We start from the raw sequence: 23,385 nt of genomic DNA, 5'->3' as shown, positions 1-23,385 counted from the left end.
AGGGCGCTGACTTTCTTATCTAGAACCGGAAGGCGCGGGGGGGGGGGGGCGGTCACGGTCTCTATGGTTTCTCGTCAGGCCGGCTTTCTTTTCCCGAGAGTCCTCCAGACTACCGGGCGCTAGCGTGGGGAACGATTAGAAAGCAGCTAGAGAGGCCGGCTTTGGGGTTGCCAAGGAGAGCCCGGCGGCTGGGCTTCCGTTTCCGCTAACTGAGGCACGAGGATCCGGCGTTGCAACCCAGCGGGAAAATGAGGCCGCTTACTGAAGAGGAGACCCGAGTAATGTTTGAGAAGATAGCAAAATAGTAAGAGCGCTGGAGCAGAAGAGGGAGTGTGTGGTTGGCGGGGACGGGCGTGGGTGGGGCGGGGGTCGCGGTGCGTGGACGACTCCGGGCGCGGTCTCCAGTCCTCATTTTTCTCTCAGCATCGGGGAGAATCTTCAGCTGCTGGTCGACAGGCCCGACGGCACCTACTGTTTCAGGCTGCACAACGACCGGGTGTACTACGTGAGGTGAGGCGGCGCGGGGCCAGGTAGGCAGCGTGGAGTGGGTTCGGGCCTGGGTCCCACCGTACTCCCTCACCTCCTCTTTCCCTATCCCTTCAGTGAGAAGATTTTGAAGTTGGCCGCCAATATCTCCGGTGACAAGCTGGTGTCGTTGGGGACGTGCTTCGGAAAATTCACCAAGACCCATAAGTTTCGGTTGCACATCACGGCTCTGGATTACCTAGCACCCTATGCCAAGGTTTGTAGGGTGGTTTCAGCTCGCCGCTAGGGATGGAGTCAGTGTAGGCTGAGGGCCACGTCAGAACGCAGAATTAGGCACATCTGCTATGCAGCGGAGTTGCTGACCGTGCCTAGGGTCAGTGCCAGCACCTGAAGCTGTACATCTGCTACCTGGGCGTCGTTGGGGCTGGGGGCTAGGAGCTAACCCTGTGGGGCTGCGTAGTGGTCTTATCTCCAGCAAAAATGGAAAAGCCTATGCAGACGCAGCTCGAGACTGAAAAGCAAATAGGTGGCTATGAAGAGGAGCCCATTGGGGTACAGAAAAAGAGCTGTTAAACGTTTAGCCCATGGGAGAAATTGAAGAGTTGAGGAAAGAATCTCTTGGTAGGTCTCGTCATGGAGTGAACGGTTTAAGGGAAACAGGCCTCTTTCCCTGAAAATTCATATGACAAAATAAATGATGTGTGGAAATAACAATCACTATGTTTTGTACCTCCAACTGACATAGTATTATAGGTCAAGGTAGTTCAGTTTTGAGGTCACAGAGTCGGGCACGACTGAGCAACTGAATATACACATACACGCACATAATTCAATGTCAAAGTAAGAAAAGCTTAGTTCATAAGAAGAATAAACCACAGACGTGGTAGCTAGCTGATCTACAAGGGTGTAACTGTTAGCATTTTTATGTCTTTTGGGTTTAATTCTTTTTCTTCTAGTATAAAGTGTGGATAAAACCTGGAGCAGAGCAGTCCTTTCTGTATGGGAACCATGTGCTGAAATCTGGACTTGGGCGAATCACTGAAAACACTTCTCAGTACCAGGGAGTCGTGGTGTACTCCATGGCAGATGTCCCTCTGGTGAGTAGAGATGGTGGCTGTTAAATAATCAAGTATCTTTTCTTTCAAGAAGAATGTGTTTTCAGTCTGCTCTTGAGAGGCTAAATTCTTGGCACCTTTTGAATTCTTCAAAAAACTGTATTTTTTCGTCTTTGTTGTTTCCAGACCTCAATGCGTATTTATTGAATGACTTGAGTGAATCAGTGTCTCTTCTTTTGAATCCCAGGGTTTTGGGGTGGCAGCAAAGTCCACACAAGACTGCAGGAAAGTAGACCCCATGGCGATTGTGGTATTTCATCAAGCAGACATTGGGGAATATGTGCGACATGAAGAGACATTGACTTAAAGCAAAATCGTCGCAAGGACTTGTGGCTGTGTGGAAGGGCCTAGTTTTGTTTCCTGTGTCTCTGTAGGCGCCACCGTCATGTTGAATTTTTGTCAACACTGTGACCTCTTCAGGGACTTCTTAGTTTAATATTCTATCACCGACAAATGCAGGCTGGATTCTTACTATGCAGAAATGACTTAAAAATGGGGTTTTGGATCTTTGTGATTGTGACTCAATAGATTACTGTTTTATATTTGAATCAGAGGGCTTCTTGTTTGAGTAACAGGTTCTAAATTGTTGGAACTGAGGACAAGAATAGCTTGTTATTGTTATCTGTGATAACACTTTTCCAAACACATGATAAGGACATAATGAATTTTCTTAACTATTTATTAATATTATGAAAAATAGATATTGCCATATCAAAATAGTAGGTCATGTTTGGGATTTTACAAATGAAATATAGATAAAATAGTAAGGGCAGTTTATTCTGTGGCTTTTCTATATGATAGGTGCTGTGTGGTATGGAAGAAAAAACTCTGATTAAAACACCGTTTCTCACATTTACCAGCTATATGGCCTTAGATGAGTCATTAAACTTCAATAAGCTTCATTTCCTTCTTCTTTGAAAATACCTTACCCATCTTCCTAAGAATAGTTTTTAAAATTTAGAATTATGATTGTAAAGCACCTAACACAACGCTTGGCAAATGATGGTGTTGAATACATGCTAAGACTTGTTTTTGTAACACTTATACTGAGTATTTCTGTTACTAAGAATAGGATATTATGAACATAATCTGATTATATTATCTTGGTTTTAGCAAGCGGTTTTCTTGATCTTTTTCTTGAATGGTATGATCCCTGGCTGAATGTTATTTTTATCACCTTGATTTCTATTATAAATCTTTTGGTTTTTTAATTCAATTTTTTTTCTTGAAGTATAGTTGATGTACAATATTGTGTTAGTTTCAGGTGTACAGCAGAGTGATTCATTTATATGTATATTCTTATAAATCTTTAATTACCTCACTGGATTGGACAAAAAGCACTAATCAGAGACCCTGCAATAATAATTCAGCTCTTCCGTCCTCCCCCATGCCTTCCAAAATTACTTTTAGAATTATTAAAGTATTTTTTAGCAAAAAAGCATATCATAGAAAAAATTTAACTCCCTGTATTGTAGTTTCTTTCGGAGAAGGCAATGGCACCCCACTCCAGTACTCTTGCCTGGAAAATCCCATTGACGGAGGAGCCTGTTAGGCTGCAGTCCATGGGGTTGCTAAGAGTCGGTTTGACTGAGCGACTTCACTTTCACTTTTCACTTTGACGCATTGGAGAAGGAAATGGCAACCCACTCCAGTGTTCTTGCCTGGAGAATCCCAGGGACGGGGGAGCCTTGTGGGCTGCAGTCTATTGGGTCACACAGAGTCGGACACGACTGAAGTGACTTAGCATAGCATTGTAGTTTCCTTAGTGCATATACTGCTTATTTTAAATTCCGAAGATGACATCTCTAAAAAGAAAGCATTTTTCAGTTATAGCAAAGCACTCTACAACTCCTGTTTTAGTATGCAACATATAAACCCCAGTTTATATATTTTTGTCCCATTCGTTTCAACTCTTTTCTCTTCCAAGGTTCTCTGTTAATTTCTAAATAGATACAGTGAAGGTTAGGAGATTGCAGTATGATGGGCAGTATTTTGATGATAGCATTTAGTGCATACTTTAGAAATAATCAGTGTCAGAACTTAACACATTTTATTATTTTATTGCTGTTTTGCCTGTGTAGATGAGAGCCATAGAGTACAACTTTCTAAAATTGATTTTTTTCCCAACTTTACAAAGATTTAACAAAGCTTGTGCCCAGAAGGAAAGAGCTAGGGCACTGTAGTCATTTGAGGTTAGCATCTTGGCTTCTGTGTTTCTGTAGTCATTGGGATATTGAAGAGACGCTTCAAGAAATACAGCTGCAGGATCCCAGAAAGAACAATGACAAGGCTCTGGGCTGTTGACCACCAATTCACATAGTTATAGTTTGATTGGAGAAGGAAAAAGTCAGCTGTTTTTCTCATGCGAGCGAAGTTGTAGTGTCGCCACATGTGAAAGATATTGTAATGCACCTTTCGTGTGCTCTCCTGTGGGACAGAAAGTGAAATACAGAAAGGGTTCCTTTTTACCTCTCATCTAGCCTCGCCTGGGCACCCACCAACACTAACCTCCTATATTCACGTGATTTTATGATATGTAAAAGTTGGCTATTGAGGGTGCAGAACAAAAAAAAATGGGCTATTGGAGTTGTTGGTAAATGGCTAGTTTTGTTGTATATGAAAAAATTACCTGGACGTCAGTTTTTAAAAAATAATTTTTACAATGAAAAACTTCAGTGCTGAAACCAGAAAGCTCTTCCAGAGTATGTCTAGATGTAGACATATACTCAGCACATCAATGATTTCTGGGCAGTGTCTTCTGTTCTTTGTATATGGTAGAAGATAAGAGCCTGCAAATTTTTTACTGAAGGGCCGGACAGTAAATATTCTAGGCTTTGAAAGCCATACAGTCTCTGTTGCGGTTACTAAACTCTGCCACTGTGGCACAAAAGCAGCCACGGACATGTGCCCAGTTAGCTGTCCCCCAGTATCTTCAGGGAGGTTGGTCCCAGGACCTGCAGAGGATGCTCTGGTCCCATTGTCAGCCCTCCATATCTTCAGAGTCTCCACTTGCAGATACAGAGGGGGACCAACTATAATTGTCAAATGAGCATTGTTTTGTTCCAGTAAAACTTGACTTACAAAAACTGGGCTTTTGTGCATCAGGGAGACTGTCAAGAAAGTGGAGAGAGATCCCAAACAGTGGGATAAAATACTGTATTGGCTGAAAAGTTTTTCTGGAAGATAGGCTAGAAAATCCTGAACAAGCTTTTTTGGCCAACTCAATATTTGCAAACCATATATCTGATAAAGGACTGTTATCTAGAATATATAAAGGACTCTTAGAACTCCACCATTTAAAAAAACTAGATTTTAAGATGGACAAAGGATTTAAATAGATGTTTCTCTGAAGTAGATATTACAAAAGGCCAAAAAACACATGGAAAAATGTTCAGTGTCATTAGTCATTGGAGACACAACTCAAAAACCACAAGATACCACTTATACCCACTAGATTGCTATAACAAACACACTGGCAAGGATATAGAGAAATTGCAGCTCTCAACAGACACTGCTGGTGGGATGTAAAATGTGTTACCCACAGTGGAAAAGAGCAGTTCCTCATTGAAGTTCAAAAGTTATCATACTAGCAGAGTATACCACTTTTATGTGTACAGAAATAGAAGTATGTTCATACAAAAATCTATATGCAGGTGCTCACAGCATCATTATTTATGATAGCCAAGAAGTGGAAATAACCCAGATGCCTACCAGCTGATAAGAAACAAAATACATTGCATATATACAATAGAATATTATTCATCCAGAAAAAGGAATGAAGTACTAACACATGCTACAATGTGGCTGAACCTTGAAAACATGCTCAATGAAAGAAGCCAAACACAAAAGGCCACATTGTATGAGTCCCCTCATGTGAAATGTACAGAAGAGGCAAATCTGTAGAAACAGAAAATAGATTAGTGAGGGATTACCCAGGACTAGGGGGGCATGGAGAACAGAGAGTGAATAACAGGCATGCAGTTTATTTTTGGAGTGATGAAACTTCTGGAATTAGATGCTGGTAATGGTTGCAGGACTTTGTAAACCACTAAACTGTACACTAAAAGTGGTGTATTATATCTAAATTAAAAGGCTGCGAGCCATTATTTGCTGATGCCTGGTAGAGGCATCAAGTGAGGAATTTCAAGAGCTCCAAGTCACAAAATTAAAGGCTTCAAATCTTTTCGCCTGTTTGGTTTCTACCCAAATGAGCTTTTACTAGTATGATATTATTCCCACTAATTCTAATCTTTCCTCCAAATTTAAACTTAGTTTCCATGGATGTTTCTCTCCCATGGAACAGTTACCTCAATTGCATCCAGAGTATCATTCAGTTGTTTTCTTTCATTCTCTTTGTGGTCCATCTCAGGCCCCTCATAGAAGACTCCAAAGTTGAGGTATACTTGGACGGAAGCAAAGCGATTTTGCTGGTTTGCTAGACAAAGCTGATAAAAACCTGTACAAATTCCGAGATCATTACCAAGTTCTTGATCTCCTACCCTCCGACCCTCTAAATTTCCCTGGAGATAACTGTTCTCCAAAATTAAATGTGCTACTATAGACAAAACTGCAAAGATTCAGTTTTTGATGTGGAAGATCCTACCTGAAATGTATTTTACTAAATACTATAATGTTTTGCCAGATTTTAGTAACTTGAGCTCTGTATTGGATAGAAAACGTTTTCATCTTTTTCAACCTGTAATTCTCACATCTTCTAAGCTATTTCTAACCACAAGCATATTAAGAGCATATTGTTTGCCTGCTTGTACACCATTAGAGCTGGGATATCATCTTGATCTTGAAAGTAGGAAAAAGATGGATGCTGTATGAATGAAAGAAGCTATCCGGGAGTGACTTCCTGCAAGGTGGTTTGTATGGGGGCTGCTGGTTTGGGGTATGTACTGATGCTTATTCTCAACTGAGGTCGCCTCCTGCACGTGGCAGTGGGGGAGCAGTGGGGAGGAGCAGGGTTCGAAAGATGTGGCAGGGTATTTGATCGTCTTAAGCGACTGGAAGGCACTACTGGCATATCAGGGCCAAGATGTTAAATAATAATGCTGATACCCTGTGCTGTGAACTGAAGGATTGTCTTATGTACCTGTTGAGAAATACTGTCTTTTTTTGTGCACCTGGCTGGTACAGAGAACAGTTCATACTGACTAGTGCTGTCCGGAGTGAGGACAGGCTCGATCTGACTGTGGGAATTTTATGGCGACTGGAGAAGTGCTTTGTTGTAGAATGTGGATATTTGTCATGGCCATGCATTTTCCTTATATTCTGAGTTTGCTTTTTGGTAACTGGCTCAAGTTGTTCCGATGACTGGGGTACTATCCCATAATAAATTTATTAATTGTAATTCTGTATCATAAATGGATCTGCCTGTTTTGATCACTTTCCCATAATCTGGTTCACTGGAGATGATGAAATAAAATCGAGCTTCTGGAGCCCAATCAAGGACATCTGATTAATGTCCTTGGCCATTGGCAGTCTACAGGAAATCTGGTTTCTGGTTTTCAAGGTTAATTTTTTTCCCCTACTGTTTCACCATCCATATGTGGAAAAGTCAGGGCTTTTGCATCTCAGTACTTATTAATTTCAATATTTCCTCATTATTTTCCCAATTTCAAAGAAATACATGATTATTACAATAGCTGTGAGAATGAAAACAGACCTGTCTCGTGGGTAGAGAAGTTAATCTGTCCCCGAACATTCTTAGAGGTCTCTATAAGGAAACCCTGTGGGGTATGTGCAGTGGCAGCAACATGCCGGTCCTGTGACATTCCTATTGTCCGCTGAACCTGCCGAGACACATTAAAGAGGGAGGAAAGCCCGTGCTACATCATCAGGAAGCTAACTGAATGGTAAGATTGACATCCAGTGACCATCAGTACGATGGTTCTCAGTCAGGGGTGGTACTGCCCAACCCCCACCTTGAATTTGGGTTGAGGTATCGCATTGATGTTGCATGCGAGTAGGGGAGGGCCGGGAGGCAGCAATGCTGAACATCCTGCCATGTTAGAAACAGTAAGCAAGACAAAGAATTGTCCAAAATGCCAGTAGCACCTGGTGAGAAAACGTGTCTCAGACCTTGAATCTGGCCATGTAGTTCTTGGCTGAACTCAACTTGGTTTTGACGTCCCCAGTGGTATACCAGACTTGGGCTTTTTTGATACTTGACAGCAAGTAAGGCATTCAATAGGCACTTGTCTCCAAGCTGGACAAGCCCAGGCTGTGAGCTGTGTGGTAGCTACTATTCTATTATTAATTCAGAGATAAGGAAAATCTCTGATAAGTTAGTATAAAATGAATTTTAAGTTACATTGGCATAAGACTAATATAGTTTTTTAATATGTAAACAAAATTTAGAAAGTTAATAGGTTTCCAAGGTAAAGAACAAAGGAAATGAACAACTAAGTTACTGGTGAGCAAGACCATCCTTGGGCACAGCATGGATTAAAGTACTTGGCTTAAAGTATTTAAGCAACAGGACTGATTACATAGAGAAACCTTGAGTCGGTGATTCTTCAATTTGTGGGAATTACCCCTAAAGGCAAGAGAGTGATATTGTTTCCCCAACTTCATAAACTGAAGCGTCTTTGAAATCTCTGGGTCTGTCTCCAAAGTCCGTGTGATTTTTTTTTTGTTCAGCTTGGTACCATATCCATATTATTTTAATATTTAAAAAATGGACTCTTTCTTTCCCCTCTCATCTCCAAATTCAAGTAAATGTGATGATTCTCTCTCCAGGAAGAGGCACCCAGTTTGTCCCATGACTTCGGGCACGCTGCCACAGCCCCAAATTTGAGAAACCAAACCATATGTTTTAGTGATTATTCATCTATCAAGTTTCCATTTAACTGCAGACCCATTTCACTAACAGGTGGGGAGTCATAGCATAATAAAGACAACTAGAACCTTGTGTTTATTTAAAACCTGACCCCCTTTATAAAAGGAAATGAACAAACAAGAAAAACAAGTCCCCAGTATGACCACGTACCCACCTCATAACTGAAATAGAAGTAGCCAGTCTGGTGGGCAAATTGCCAGAAGCATTCTGTGCCTCCTGGAGGGATCACAATGGCAAAGTCGTGTCGATCTGCTCCACGGAAGAGGGACTGGTCCCCAGTGCCACTAAGGGGTTCTGTCTTCTGGCTCCTAGCAGAGCTCACTAGGTTCAGAACCACCAGTCCAGCCACAAAAAGCAAAGGGAACATGCTGCTCCCTGGAGACTCCTGTGTGTGCAGCCCAGTGGAATCAAGCAGTTTAGTGTATGTACTGTTGAACCAAGCACGGAATCAAGCAATTTAGACCACTGCTGGGGTAATGATTAACTCCACAAGTAACACTTAGGCCAGTCTCAGGGCCACGCATAAGATATTCCAGAATAGAATTGGCATGATACCCACATTTGGCTCACAGGAAGAATTTTTGCTTTAACATCGAAAACTCAGTGGCTTACCAAACCTATTTAGTGGGTTTCTACATAGACTATTACTTCAGAAGAGCGATTTCCACCCTTCCTTTGGGCTGTCATTTTTCAGTTTTTACCTGTTGGGAATAAACATTAAGCAGGTTTATTTCCAACTATTTGAATGTATGGACTTATTTCCCAGTACACAGTCGCTGGGAGATTTTTTTTATTCATATCAAATTGTTAGATGATACCTGTTGCTCCTGTAAGATACAAGGGGCAAAACCTGTTTCAGGACTTCTTTCTGCCCAGTGCTACAGCATAGGAGAGCAAAGCACAGCATGGAAGTGTGTAGAAACATTTAAATGGATGAAGAGTGAGCAAGAGACAGTGGTCAAACTCCTCCAGCTAACCCTCCTCATTCTGCTACCATCCACCTGAATGATAACAGTCACCCCTAAAGCTATCCAAAACCCACTGAAAGACTGTTACGTTGTTCAGACACTTGATATGTCTTCTTTTATCTGTGGCTTCTTTAGCACCCACAGGGGGAAAAAGACTTATTGAACACCCACTGTCTTCATGGAGGAGAGATTTACCTGCATCTTATTCTCACATCAGCCTACAACGGAAGTACCATTACCTACTACATTAGAAATGAAATGGACATCCAGGGTCCAGGGGCTAACTCACCATCTACAAGCACAGCTGGGGCCCTGAGTAGGCCTCACACTCCTACCCCTCAGGACAGTGTGTCTGTCAGTCTCTGAGTTCTGACAGAGTCTACATGTTTTTCTCTCAGCCATCATCTTAAGCATGAGTACCTTCTAACCAAGTATTGCTTCAGAATGTATCACAATGAATCCGAGTGGTAATACTTTTAACTGTCACCAAGTATGTGCTGTTATGAAGAATGTACTTCATAATTGTGGTCAGTTCCAAGGCCAGATGACATCACAGCAATCTGGAGGCACAGTGGCTGCAGTGCTGCTAAGGTGAAGGTAGGAGACACCGGGATCGTTACCCAGTGACGCACAGTGACCAGCACCTCCACTGGAGTCCCACCACTGCCCCAGTCCTATCACTGCTCACCAATATGTGGTAAGCAGTGACAGATTCACCAAAACAGTCATCAGTTCATGGTAAGTTGTCTAGTCCCATAGAAACTATAGGCAGAGGTTTTTCTGTACACATTCCGTAACATTATAGTAAAAAATAACATTGAAGTTATATTAAAAGTGGGGGGGGGGGAGGCTAGTGGATCTATGCATTTCTCAAATTGGAGAAACACTTAATGGAATATTTTGCTTCCTTAAGTATATCCCAGTGTCACACTTTTACTTAGAGTGTGCCATCTAACAATGTGAGAGTTGGAAATAAAGAAGCTGCTGGATCTTAAAGCTTGGTTTGGAGGGAGACCACAACTAGCTACCACCAACATCAAGTGGAGACCAAGTTCTCACCTTCTTACTAGTTTAATTTGGGGTTAACTGTTAGAAAAACAGCAGTACCAAACCCCCAAACATGTAGTTAATAGGTATTAAAGCTGTACAAAGTTTCCAAATTTTAACTACAAGATGAATTTTAAACTTTAACATTTGTTTTGTCAAAAGAAATGGACAAAAGGGAATTCTTTTGTCCTCAGAGGTATGGTATATGAAGAAATGAGACAGATTAAGAACTTCCACATGTCTGTATGGCACAGCTTCTAAGGATTAGAACATTCAATACAGTTTGACATTAGTTTCTTAACACAAACAGCAGGGTTTACCAAAGCTTGTTCAGCATTTTGCTATCTCCGTTTTTTCAGCTGCAATTAAACAGCTACTTAAATTTGAGAGAAGCAAGACTTTAATGAAGAATGCTACAAGTTATGGACAATAATTAGTTCTCATTTTAAAAAAAGATTACAGAAAACACTTTACTGAAATTCTTTTTTTGCTAAAAAGACAGTCGTTAAGGATCTGAGAGACAGCAAGCACAACACAGTACAAAAGGAGAAGGGAATGTTGAATTCCAGTGCAAGACACTAACACAGCACAATTAGGGAACCAGGCGGAAGCAACCATTTCACAAAGAATGGAATTAGGCATTTATACTTAATCAGGATTTTTTTAAGCTTTAAAAGTCCAGCATAAAGAAGGGAATTGGGAAGAGTGGATGGGGACAGGGGCTAAGCTTATCTACAATCACCATTTTACCAAAAAACACACTGGTTCAACCACGTGAGAAGTGGAGGTTAAACCTGCCTACAGAGGCCAGCAAATAGAGCAAATGCCAAGGCAGTCACATTTCTAGGTGTCGATGTCACAATTGGCTGAACAATGTTTAAAGGGACTCTGATTCCACCAGGACTGGGCTCTCATCAACCTGGGCTCACGACAGTTGAAGGTCCTTTGCATTTGCATCAGAAGGCCAAAGCTTTACCTGGAAGAAGTTCACTCCAAATAATGCTCATGTTGCTGGTTTTAACAGGTCATGGAGTCAAAAGTGGCTCCTAATAGACTCCACCATTTCCTAGGAGAAGGTTCTACTGATTACCAGGGATTTAAATTCAAGCAAACCACTAAAGAAGGGAAATACTAATGGTATTCTGGCACTGTACAAGCTATGTGCCTGTCATCTCTGCCAAGGACATGGGGTGGACTTGGCTTTGTTTCTCAGCTCCATGATCTCCAACTGTGATGAAGTGGAACTGGGACCTCTCCCACATGAGAGGAGGATGCCCAAAATTCTCATCCCAGCCCAGCTTCTGAAAGAAACAGCAGACTACCAGGGGCTATTATTAGGAACCATGCTCCTGTGAATTCTGTGGAAATGAAAGCCTGTTTCAGTTCATGCCAAGTCTTTTCATGGTCCGCCAGCGATCCTTAATCATCACAGCTGTTCGGTTAACAAATGGGTAGTTTTTAGAAATGGCAGCCCAGTTTCCTTCTCCATACTTCTGCACTCCAGCCTTGACCCACTCGCTTTCCTCTACAGTCCACTTCTGCAAGGGGAAAGAAAAGAGAGAAGCAAAGGATTTATCACCACCTGTTCACTCCACTTACATTTTCATATAGTGAAGAGGTCTAGGAGAATAATCTGAACCCAAAGAAAGGATTTATACTCTTAAAACATGATACAGATTATAAGTTAACACCATGGATTTGAACATTTACTAATTCTCAGTTGTCTTACTGTTGTGTCCTCAACTAATCATTTCTGCATTTAGAACTTTAAACATCTATTGTTTATGGTTGGGAAATTTGTCAGCTTTCTGACCTAGATTTTTCTTCCAGAGAGTAACTACTACTTTAGTTTGGATTATCTGAAAACTACAAATTTTTTTACCAGGTGCATGGGTAGTCTATGCCTGAGAAATGTGGGTACTTATTATTTTACCTCTCTTCTACCGCTACAACCAGAAAAGATTAGAAAAGACAGTTTAAAAAAATTACCTGCTTTTTTGTTGTATTGGTTGCACTCTCTTCATCTGGTGCTGCTGGAAAACATTAGAAGCAGACTCATATCAGAGCTCACCTTTCTCAGCACAACCCACAAGAAAAAGACACACAACATCGCCAAAGGGAAAACTTGATTCAGATTTTACAAACTTTGAGAGAATAAAGGATATCACTAAAGGATAATTTGTCTTTGTCCTTTGCTTGCAAGATACCAATCATTTGAGTTCATGAGAATCTGTACAAAGCAAATACTTCACAAACAGGCATTCAGTAAACGGTCAGGATTTCAGGCTCTTTAGTAAAACCAGTATCGTTTTCTAAACTTAACTGAGAACTGTGGTATTTAAAATCCTAATATATATATTAATATATGTATATACTCCTAATATACACATACATATGTGTGAATATGTAATATATGTATTTGTGTATATACGTACACCTATGAGTGTGTGTGTGTGTGTATAATTTGTTAACTCCTTGTTTACCACTGCTTTGAAATAACCCAGTTTTATTGTTTTTTAATTTCCAAAATATTAGATGTAAGTAAAATTTGGCTCAATTCCTCAAACAAAAAGAATGGGGTAATTATTGCTTCCCACTCCAACAGACCATGTAAGATCTATTCAGATTCTACCTTTTCATCATTATGGCTATAGGTCAGGCTTCATAAAACAAGGACCAAGATAATTTTTTAAAGGACCAGAGGGCTACAGGAGGGTATACCAGACATGCCATCTCAAGCCAACAAGAGCCAGTTAAAAAGCTGTGTAAGGCAAAGTTGCATAAACGTGGAACCTGCTGCAGGGTCTGCCTTAGCAGACATCACTGTCCCAGGTATGCCTCCTAAAGAATGAGGGAGGGTAACGCAGAAGAAGGGGTACTTACAAGAGCAGATTATTTTTAAATTGTGAAGTATTTCCTACTATATATAGTAGAAGCAGATTTCTGAAACTGACAAATCTGGACTGCATCAGAAGTAGATGTTTTCTAGAACTTTTATATCCTGTTTTTAAACATATTTAATGCCACTTTTATTAACCGTTATTTCTCCCATCTTCTGTGTAATCTTGATTTTGCCAACTATGTTTTTGCCAACAAAAGGTAATTCTTAAGGACAAAACCTTTGAGACCGGCAAAAGATTACTGGTTGCTGCTGTGTTACAAAAGTCTTCAGCTTTTTTACAGTAAACCTTGTTACAAGACTAAGGTTTAGCATGTAGATATTTTCATTAGAGTGCAAAGTATGTGGGGCGGGGGGAGGATCCTAATGCAAATGCTATGAAGCTTAGTATTCATTAAGGGAAAGTAACATTTCTCATCTTGGAAAAAAAACATTTACTATACAGAAACTGGTAAGAGACCATTTAGTTAAATAAGAAATGTAGGGAATGACCACTTCTACCTTTTCTAATTAAAATACTTTGGGAAGAATATCAACTACCATTAAATATAGGGTTTATTAAACCAAACCAAGAATTTTCTTTTAACTGTAAAATGTTGCTCTGATAGTCTCCATTCTTTAATAGGAAAAGACAAAACTGATTCCTCATGAATCACTATATGGAACTTTTAAACTTTTTTCTATTTTGGAGACAGGCAGTTTCTGGAACACTGATGTGACAGTAGCATGCATCTGTACTTCAGCAAGTGTCAAGGAGAGAGACCAGTGAGAATCTTCTGGCTTACCCTGAACTTGAAACAGTTCGTCCTCTTCCACCCAAGTCTCTTTTTCTTCAACCCCATTAGAGCTGTTCCACTTGCCTTTAGTTACTCTGAGGTAAAATCAATGAGAGGACAAGGTGTAAAACAAAATCATCCCAAACTCAGCACTGAATACATCACCATCCCCTTTCAACAACCTGTTCATTTTCCTGGGGCTTTCTGTTTGGTTGGTTTGAACTCCTAAAGATTTCAGCGTTATTCTAACCTAGAAGCTGCAAATTCCTTCCCCTCTGTCATAGAGATGCTCTGTTCCTATCTCTGGAGTGTTCTTTTTTTTTTTTTTGGAGTATTCTCCTTTTCCTCCCCATTCCTCAAGCCCAAGCCCACGGTCCAGTACCTTTCACCAGTATCATACTAGCCTCTTAATTGGAATCTCTCCCCTCCAGCCCCTTCTCCTTCCAAAGCCACCTGAACAGTCATCCTAAACTTACAGATCCCTCCTCTATTCAGTGATGCTTCTCACTGTGTAAACAGTTAAGACTAAATGGCCATATAGGGGAGCCAAGATCATCCAGTCTGGCCCATCAGTTTCTCATCAGTTCCTCCTCTCCCCACCAACATCCCTGCCACACCACCCACACACTCACTCAAACAGGACAGCCTCACCCTCCTCCCTCCTATGAGCTCTACTTTCCTGCCTCTGTTTAGTTCTCTCTGCTTGGGATTCCCTTCCCTGCCAAGTGAAGTCTTTCAAGGCCACCATTCTCAATGAAGACTGCCCGACACATACAAAAATCCCTTGCTCCTCTGCTTCCACTGTACTACACAACCATTTCACGCCATACCTGTAACCATAAGCACCTTGACAGCAGAGACCATTATCCTCATTTGTCTACCCCAAACCCTTGCACCGTAACACATACCCTAACAGAAGCTGGAGAGAGATTAACTAAACTAACAATTGTATTATCAAAGAGCCATAAAGGAATTATACTATCAAAGATTACAGTAGTAAGCAAACAAGAATCCTCCCTGTGAACATGAAATTTTTAGTACCTAGTTGCAACCAAAAACAGTTCCAAAACTAAAAAATAATCCAAAATCCAAGTTGCTAAATAAATGGAATTATATATTGTCTTACCGTACATAGCACAAATCCGACCTCAGAATTATAACATCCTTTACAAAACAAACATGGAAAGTATCTGAACTAAGTTTTGAAGAATTTATAGAGATCAAAATCACCTGAAAAACCTGACAAGCGAGCACAGACAAACTGCTGTCTTCTTCCCCACTATGAAATTTTGTTGCAAAGCCTGTGGGGGTATTTTTCAAATGAGCAATGAAAGCAATTTGCTTAATAAATGCATACACTTGAAAAAAATTTCATAAGTTTTCTATACAGTTACTTAACTGACTGAGACAAATAGTGAACTCTTTTGTTTTTAAATTAGATCATAACCTCCAAAAGGTATTTCTAAGAATAACTGATTTGAGACAGAGTAAAAATTACATGAGGTTTATCCATCTCAGGATGTTAGCTGTGTTAAGTACTGCTCATAAATAAAAGTCAGGATCAGAGTTTAAGTTTTCCATCAATTTATCCAAGTCCTGGGATAAAACTGGTTTTTACCTCTATGTCCATCATTTTCACCTAAGTGGCTGGTCATTCTTCTGTAGACTGTCTTTGCAGATCACTTTGGTAACTTTCTGCGCCTCCTCTGAACTCAGCATTTATTACATGTATAAACGTTTCAGTATTTCCTAACTTCTCATGTTGTAGACGGGGCTCAGACCTGGTTCTCATCTTGACTGCTAGCTGGCTGTGCAGACTCCTGGCTCACTGCGCTCCTAAGTGGTGAAGTTAGAACAGCTTAATGGTCTTAGAGGGGTTGGCAGACTATAGCCTGTGGCTACTGGTTTTTGTAAAGCCCTTGAACTAAGAATGGTTTTTATATTTTTCAAAGGGTGGTAAAAAAAAATAATATGCAACAGAGACACAAATGGCCCACAAAGGCTAAAATGTTTCCTTTCTTACCCTTTTTTTTTTTTTTCTTTCTTTCTTACCCTTTTATAGAAGTTTTGCTAGTGGCCCCTTAAATTCCGAGAACCAAGAACTGTTACTTTGTTTGGTTGATAAAATACCTCTTAAGCACTAGTTCTATGCCAAGTGCCATGAGGGATATGAAAGCCTAATAGTTGTGGCCCCATCAAGGTGACAGACCCTAAGCCTGCCTTCCCTGCCTCCGATTCCACTGGCCCAGCCTCCCCTGAGTCCTGATTGCGCACCAGGCAGCAGGCTCCACCACCCTCCTCTCCTTTCCCTCAGTGTTAGTACAAAAGCTGTCAGTGATGTCTGCTCAGAGGCTTTCAGATTAGGTGTATTAGATTTATTTGGGGCACAGCAAAGCAGATTAGAGAGCACTCCCCATCCCTTCTCACTCAGTAGTCAGGAACCCAACACTGCAGGTTATTGATATGAAGCCCCTCTTAAGAATCTCTGCCTGATAGAACAGAATAGGAGCTAAAATCTGGCCCATCTACCTTCCAGACCTTTCTCCCTTCATCCTCTCTGTGCACTGTATTCTCCTGCCATACAGACTGCATGACAGTTTCTGGAGCATACCAGGGTTTCTTGAGCTGTAAGAGGTTCCCACTGCCCAGAACCCCACAGCTCCCAATATGCTGGATGACTTCCTACTCATTCTCCAAGGCTAGCCCCTCTGCAAGGTTGCCCACCCACAACTCTGCTGCCCAGGTCAGCTCTTCTTCCCTGCAGCTCCCAGGGCACCTCACATAAGCTTCTTCTAGAACCAGAGTCAGGGAATCCCTTTTTTCTATAAAGTGCATATAGTATCTTAAGCTTTGCAGGCCTTACTGTCTTTGTTGCAACTACTCAACTCAAGGTAGCAGCCACAGACAATACATAATTCATAAGTGTGGCTGTTCCAATAAAACTTTATTTACAAAAACAGGCAACAGGTGGACTTATCCAAGAGGCCATGATTTGCCAACCTCTGCTTTAGAGTACCCATCCTTCCTCATACCCTTGACAGATCCTTCCATTTATAAAGCCACTGTAATCATACTCTTTCCAGTTTCCTCATCTGTTCATGGGAGCAACACCTATACTTCATAGAATTGCTGTGAGAGGCAGAGATCAGGTATCAAATGAGAATAATTGTGTGTTATTCAGCTTGCCCAGCCAATGACTGACTCACTTCTAAATGCAGATAGTGGTATATAGTGCAGAACTGTGCCTGAGTATAAATCACTTATCAGATGCCACAGCCCCACACAGTACCTAGCACAAGCATGCTGGGGCATAGGTCCCCAAACATCTACAACAGAGTGCAGAAGTAGAGATGGCAGTGACCTTAGATCAGTGAGGTGATCACTTACAGCAGGTTGACCAGGGGAAGTTTATGGAGGTGAAGCAGCTTGGTGTACATGGTGTATCAACATGGGTTTTTGTGTCAAGACTAACTAGGATTTAAAAATCCCAAAGCCCAATTTTGCCACTTTTTAGCTGTATGGCTTCCGATAAGTTAGTAACATTTCTGAACCTTCCTCACCGATAAAATGGGGCTAATAAATCACTCAGAGTGAGGAGTGTAGACATTAAGATAATTGAAAGTGCTTGGCCCACAGAAAATATTTAGTTAACATCGCTTCTCTTCCCTTTGAAAGACAGATGGGGTTCTGACAAGCGATGGAAGAATGATAGTCCAAACTGGGGAATGAGAGGCAGCAAGAAGAGCAGAGTGACAGAAACAGGGTTAAGGGGAGCAAGCAGACCAGTCAGCCTAAAGGAAAGATCCACAAGAGGGCACAAAGGTAGCAAAACTGAAAGCCAGGTTGGGGTCATGAAGTGGAGCGAAATGAAAGCACTCTAACCACTGCCCCACAGAGTCTAGCAGAATGTGAGAGATTAGTATTTACTGAATTTGCCAAGTTCCAAATGTCCATTGAACATGCAAAACTATAAATATTCATAAATCTCTTTTAAGGATCAGAGTATAATGTGGCCCAATTCAAACAAACTTCTTGTAAGAAGACTACTATTTAGTAGTTAAGGCACTCAGCAGTTCACTAAAAATGGAAGCAGTGGTGAGTAGGAGGCTCTGACACCCTTCCACTCCCACCTAGTGCAATGCCTGGAAGCCCAGCACAGGGCTTCAGAACTGGCAGAATGGCTATGATGTCCCTCCCCACCCTGAGTCACACTCTAGCAGTCTGAGCAAGCCTTGGTGGTGAATAACGTAGCTGAAAGTTACTTCATTCATGGAAGCAATACCAGGCCTAACCAGGACCACCAACCAGCCCCCAAACTTCTACAAAGAAGGTCTTCATACTTGGGATTCTTCTCCCCAGGGAGGGGTTGGTTGAGGACAGTGGGCTTGGATGGTGATGCCGGTGTGACCTCCTGGGAAGAGTCGAGGCCTGAGCTCGGCTCAGTACTCTGGCTGTCCTCCTCCAAAACCAGTCTGCTTATTGTCATGCGCTTGGTCTTGGGCTGCAGTTCAGAGCCACCCTCACCCTCAGTGGGGGCAGAACTTTCATTATCATCTTTTCTTGTTCTCTTGTTTTTGAGGGCTGGTGATGGTGGGCACACTTTATTAGGAAAGACCATATCCTTCTGGTCCAGTTTTGAGAAGGCTGCCTCAGAATCTTGTGCACTGGACAGAGTCTTGAAAGCTGCTTTCAGAGTCCTAATCCCAATGGTGGTTGGTGTGCTCTGTAGCTGCCTACAAACAACACAAACACAGAGAAATCAGTTTCATCACTGCTGAGGCCTATCCAAGCAGCTGCAACTTTTTCAAACTGTGAAGCTTCAAATTATAGACTCAAGTTGAGAACTCTTCATTTAAAAAAAAAGAAAAGTGCGTGATACAGCCTTTATTTATAAGCACTTCCATTTATAAGTGTTAAGCAGAGGTTTTAAATACGATATGTAAATTGAATTATGAAGCTTAAACTTCAAGAGAACCTAAAAGGAACGAGGGCCAAAGATACTCCCTCCAGAGACCTCTTCAGCGGGTGCACTAATCTGTTACTCTGCATGGACTAAAGCAATGCTTTCCGTTAATGCAAGAGCTCTGCAGAATGTCTAACAGCTATAAGTCCATCTGGATGACCAACTGATAATCCAGCAATCTCACCTTCAAGTCTAAACTCTTCTTCCAGCCGTCCCAGTCCAACCCTCATGTGAGACTAGTTAAAGCGTGGTCTCAATTCTTCCCTGTTTCTCCTACAATACACTTATAAATGGGATCTTGAGAATTCTCAGTGAGGGGCATGCCACAGTCTTGGAACAATAAGAAACTGCCTTTTCAAAATAAAGTTCATCGAGCATTTGGAATAGCTAGTATGTTTTAAGTAAACACTGTAAGGAGAAGGCAAACTGGCAGCCGGCATGCCAATCCTAGCTGGCAGATGTGTCTTATCTAACCTTTTTTTCTTTCCCCTTAATTAGACTAACTACCAACATTCAAAAATTGGGAAATCTCAAAAAATATTTTTTGCAACTATCACACAAAGCTGGAAAGCATGCTTTCTCTGGGTTGCAGTCCCATGCCCTCAACTGTATTGTCCTGGACCCACTTTGCTCCTTTACATCTCCTACAGGGCCCTCAAAGAGATCTCTGCTTTGTTAACTGGTCTCAAGAATTTGATTCACAAGTCTAAACGCTGTACTGAGATAACATATCAACAGGGAAGTACTGAGGCAAAGACAGAGAAACAGAAGGAAAGAGCCTTTGAAGAATAAATAGCCAGTCGGGAACTTCTGCCTAAGACCTAACCTCCTGTTTTCAATATTCCCATTTTCCCAGGGTGTGCTCTGTGAAACCCACAGTGCCTTCCTTGAGTAGCTCAGTAACATGTTAGGAGGTCAAATCACCAGGAAGAACTGACTCTGCTCTAAGATGACGACTATGCTTCCAACTACCTCTGTTTTTCATCCCAACATCACAAAAGTGCATCCCTCTTACCTGGCAGGTTCTCTGAGTGGCTTTTCCACAGGCTCTGGTGCTGGCTGAGGTTGTGGTTCTTTCACTGTGGCTGAGGCGGAGGACTCAGATTTCAAAGCCTTTCTGGCCATCTGAGAAAGGAAAAATATCGTCAAGAAGAGGAAGTCACAGAATTTCATTAACTCTCTGCTTTTACCATGAACATATTCAATATGCAAGCATGTTTCATTTACAAACCCAATTTAGGCAAAGACTACAGGAGGACATAAAAAGGGAGAAAACTTAAAGAACTGTCTTAAATTTCTTTCTTCTTTCCTTCCCCACACAATGGCTCATAGTTTTCTATACTAAAGGAGAACTCAATCTGAGTAGCACTAAAAGGATTTTGATGTTGCAAGAATTCCAAACAGTTATTTTGGACAACAAACTAAGTGATTTTACTTTATGTCTCCTCTTCTGTCCTTTTACTCTCACCCCTAATCTAGTTTCTGAATCCTACATAGACCTTTGGGGTCACATGCAAAAGCCAGACTTTTGGTTTTCTTTGAAACTTAGAATGACCAATGTTTCCAAGCCCCACCGTGAGGAGGTAGGGCTCTGCGTCATCCAGGTGACTCTCCAGGAAGCGCAGCATCTTCTGCTGGAAGGTCTCATAGGAGAAGTTCTGGATCACAGGGTGGGCCAGGTTCTTTTCACGGATAATGTTTAGGAGGTCATTTCTCAGCTTCTACACAAAGGACCAATAGTAGAAACATGAGAAAGAAAAACTCCAGTAAAGATTCAGTGATGAGTTAAGACAACACTATCAGAACTTTCTCAGTGCTGTCAATGAATAGCACTGGGAGAAAAGGAAGCCTACCACAGTGTGTAACTGTTGCTGCTGCTAAGTCGCTTCAGTCGTGTCTGACTCTGTGTGACCCCATAGACGGCAGCCCACCAGGCTCCCCCATCCCTGGGATTCTCCAGGCAAGAACACTGGAGTGAGTTGCCATCTCCTTCTCCAATGCATGAAAGTGAAAAGTCAAAGTGAAGTCGCTCAGTCGTGTCCCACTCTTAGCGACCCCATGGACTGCAGCCTAACAGGCTCCTCTATCCATGGGATTTTCCAGGCAAGAGTGCTGGAGTGGGGTGCCATTGCCTTCTCCACCACAGTGTAGAACAGGTCAAAAATTACTGACCAGTCACGGTTGGTTACTCTGTAGCTATACAAAAGGAAAAAAAAAAGATGAAGAACTTAGGATCTAAAGTACCTTTCTATTTTTACATATAAAGACTTTTAAACTTTCAAAAAAGATAACCGAAACAGATGAAAAGCTCCGTATGTACTAGTATAAAAAGATCTCCAAGATACATTAAGTGAAAATAGCAATTTAATGGTCAAGTTTGTGTGTAGAATACACTCACATATGTATGTGGGAAGAACAGGAAGACTGGATATATGTGTCTGTCTGTACATACACACATGCACACTTATTTGCCTACATATGCACAGAATCTCTTAAGGAGAAAAAAGCATTGGTTCCCTCTAAGGAGAGGAATGAGATAGCCAAGTCAGAGATGAGAGAATTTTCACTAAGCTATTTTGTTGTATTTATGAATGTTGTATTATATACATGTGTTAACTTTTCAAAAATAAAATTTATATTTATATATTAAAAAAAGAGCGGGGTACCAGCAGAGTTTTTGACACCAGAAAACAGGCGTTGAGTCCTCAGTAAGGCAGATTCTCAAGTCTGCAGGATCAGCATTTATGTAAATAAAGTCAGATGTGTTAGTACCGGTGCTGATCACTAGTTTTGTCACACACCTGGCAGAAATGGTCAAGTAAATGATTTCTGTAAATTCTTCAAATTTTTGAAAAGCCATTCTAACAGTAAATTATCTTAGATATAAAAGACATGTTCAAGATACTGAATATTAACATTCCTGACAGAGAACCCTTTCCCTGTTTCCCCATAAAAAGCAATGAGCTGGATATAGGTAATGGAAGCAAAGTATATCAAATTTACCTGAGTTGTAGGGTCCTTGGACATATGTTTTTTCAAAATTTTTGAAGCCTTTTCAAATTCTTTGTTTTTGATACAAATAATGACTGCCTAAAAAAGGAGGAAAAATTTTTTAACTGTTGTAATAATGAAAGATATAATCAGAATATCAAATATCAAAATAAGCTCTACTGAAAAGTAAAACTGAGTCTTATATATCCAAGAACTTTTCACATTCTATCAAATTCCTGTATAAAAAACTAACAATTATTTTTCAACCATATGAACAACTGTGTAAGGTACTACAGTGTGTAATGTACTAGATTTTCAGTATTCAGTTCAGTTCAGTCACTCAGTCATGTCCAACTCTTTGTGATCCCATGGACCACAGCACACCAGGACTCCCTGGCCATCAGACTCCCAGACTTTACCCAAATTCATGTCCATTGAGTTGGTGATGCCATCCAACCATCTCATCCTCTGTTGTCCCCTTCTCCTCCTGCCCTCAATCCTTCCCAGCATCAGGGTCTTTTCAAATTAGTCAGCTCTTCACATCAGGTGGCCAAAGTATTGGAGTTTCAGCTTCAACATCTGTCCTTCCAATGAACACTCGGGACTGATCTCCTTTAGGCTAGACTGGTTGGACCTCCTTGCCGTCCAAGGGACTCTCAAGAGTCTTGTCCAACACCACAGTTCAAAAGCATCAATTCTTCGGCGCTCAGCTTTCTTTATAGTCCAACTCTCACATCTGTACATGACTACTGGAAAAACCATAGCCTTGACTAGATGGACCTTTATTGGCAAAGTAATGTCTCTGCTTTTGAATATGATATCTAGGTCACATCTGTACATGACTACTGGAAAAACCATAGCCTTGACTAGATGGACCTTTATTGGCAAAGTAATGTGTCTGCTTTTGAATATGATATCTAGGTTGGTCATAACTTTTCTTCCAAGGAGCAAGTATCTTTTAATTTCATGGCTGCAGTCACCATCTGCAGTGATTTTGGAGCCCCAAAATATAAAGTCTGACACTGTTTCCACTGTTTCCCCATCTATTGCCATAAACTGATGGGACTGGATGCCATGATCTTAGTTTTCTGAATGTTGAGCTTTAAGGCAACTTTTTCACTCTCCTTTTTTCACTTTCATCAAGAGGCTCTTTAGTTCTCATCTGCATATCTGAGGTTATTGATATTTCTCCCAGCAATCTTGATTCCAGCTTGTGCTTCCTCCAGCCCAGCGTTTCTCATGATGTACTCTGCACAGAAGTTAAATAAGCAGGGTGACAATATACAGCCTGTC

At 41.2% G+C, this 23,385-nt stretch overlaps 3 protein-coding genes across 4 annotated transcripts in view; 1 reads left to right on the top strand and 2 right to left on the bottom strand.

The window, feature by feature from the left end:
• The first annotated feature begins 60 nt into the window (after nt 1–60).
• On the top strand, nt 61–10,388 carry NIP7 (NIP7, nucleolar pre-rRNA processing protein). 2 transcript variants are annotated; one of them, XM_010850952.1, is made up of 5 exons: nt 61–304; nt 424–510; nt 604–742; nt 1,443–1,583; nt 9,552–10,388. In XM_010850952.1, the coding sequence occupies exons 1-5, from the start codon at nt 249–251 to the stop codon at nt 9,780–9,782; spliced, it is 654 nt and encodes a 217-aa protein (XP_010849254.1). In that variant the 5' UTR covers nt 61–248; the 3' UTR covers nt 9,783–10,388. The 2 variants fall into 2 exon arrangements, with proteins under 2 accessions (XP_010849254.1, XP_010849255.1); XM_010850953.1 differs by lacking the exon at nt 9,552–10,388 and adding an exon at nt 1,789–2,503 and having other exon boundaries at nt 67–304.
• On the bottom strand, nt 3,642–9,570 carry TMED6 (transmembrane emp24 protein transport domain containing 6). Its single transcript, XM_010850954.1, has 4 exons — nt 8,603–9,570; nt 7,273–7,399; nt 5,909–6,057; nt 3,642–4,028 (listed from the first exon to the last, which is right to left on the bottom strand). Exons 1-4 carry the CDS (start codon nt 8,813–8,815, stop codon nt 3,795–3,797), a joined length of 723 nt encoding a protein of 240 aa, XP_010849256.1. The 5' UTR covers nt 8,816–9,570; the 3' UTR covers nt 3,642–3,794.
• Nucleotides 10,389–10,845: 457 nt separating the features above from the next.
• TERF2 (telomeric repeat binding factor 2) overlaps nt 10,846–23,385 on the bottom strand; it is a 25,060-nt gene continuing 12,520 nt past the window's right edge. Inside the window, exons 6-12 of the mRNA XM_010851109.1 lie at nt 22,105–22,191; nt 20,676–20,822; nt 20,117–20,226; nt 18,479–18,871; nt 14,148–14,233; nt 12,453–12,493; nt 10,846–12,001 (exon numbers count right to left, since the gene is read on the bottom strand). Of these exons, the coding sequence (XP_010849411.1) occupies nt 11,843–12,001; nt 12,453–12,493; nt 14,148–14,233; nt 18,479–18,871; nt 20,117–20,226; nt 20,676–20,822; nt 22,105–22,191 (1,023 nt within the window). The 3' untranslated portion in view covers nt 10,846–11,842. The remainder of the gene's footprint in view (nt 12,002–12,452; nt 12,494–14,147; nt 14,234–18,478; nt 18,872–20,116; nt 20,227–20,675; nt 20,823–22,104; nt 22,192–23,385) is intronic.

Source organism: Bison bison, unplaced genomic scaffold (genome assembly GCF_000754665.1).
Source record: "Bison bison bison isolate TAMUID 2011002044 unplaced genomic scaffold, Bison_UMD1.0 scf7180017864297, whole genome shotgun sequence".
In the NCBI taxonomy this organism is placed as follows: Eukaryota; Metazoa; Chordata; class Mammalia; order Artiodactyla; family Bovidae; genus Bison; species Bison bison.
This window is presented reverse-complemented; position numbering and strand designations above follow the sequence as displayed.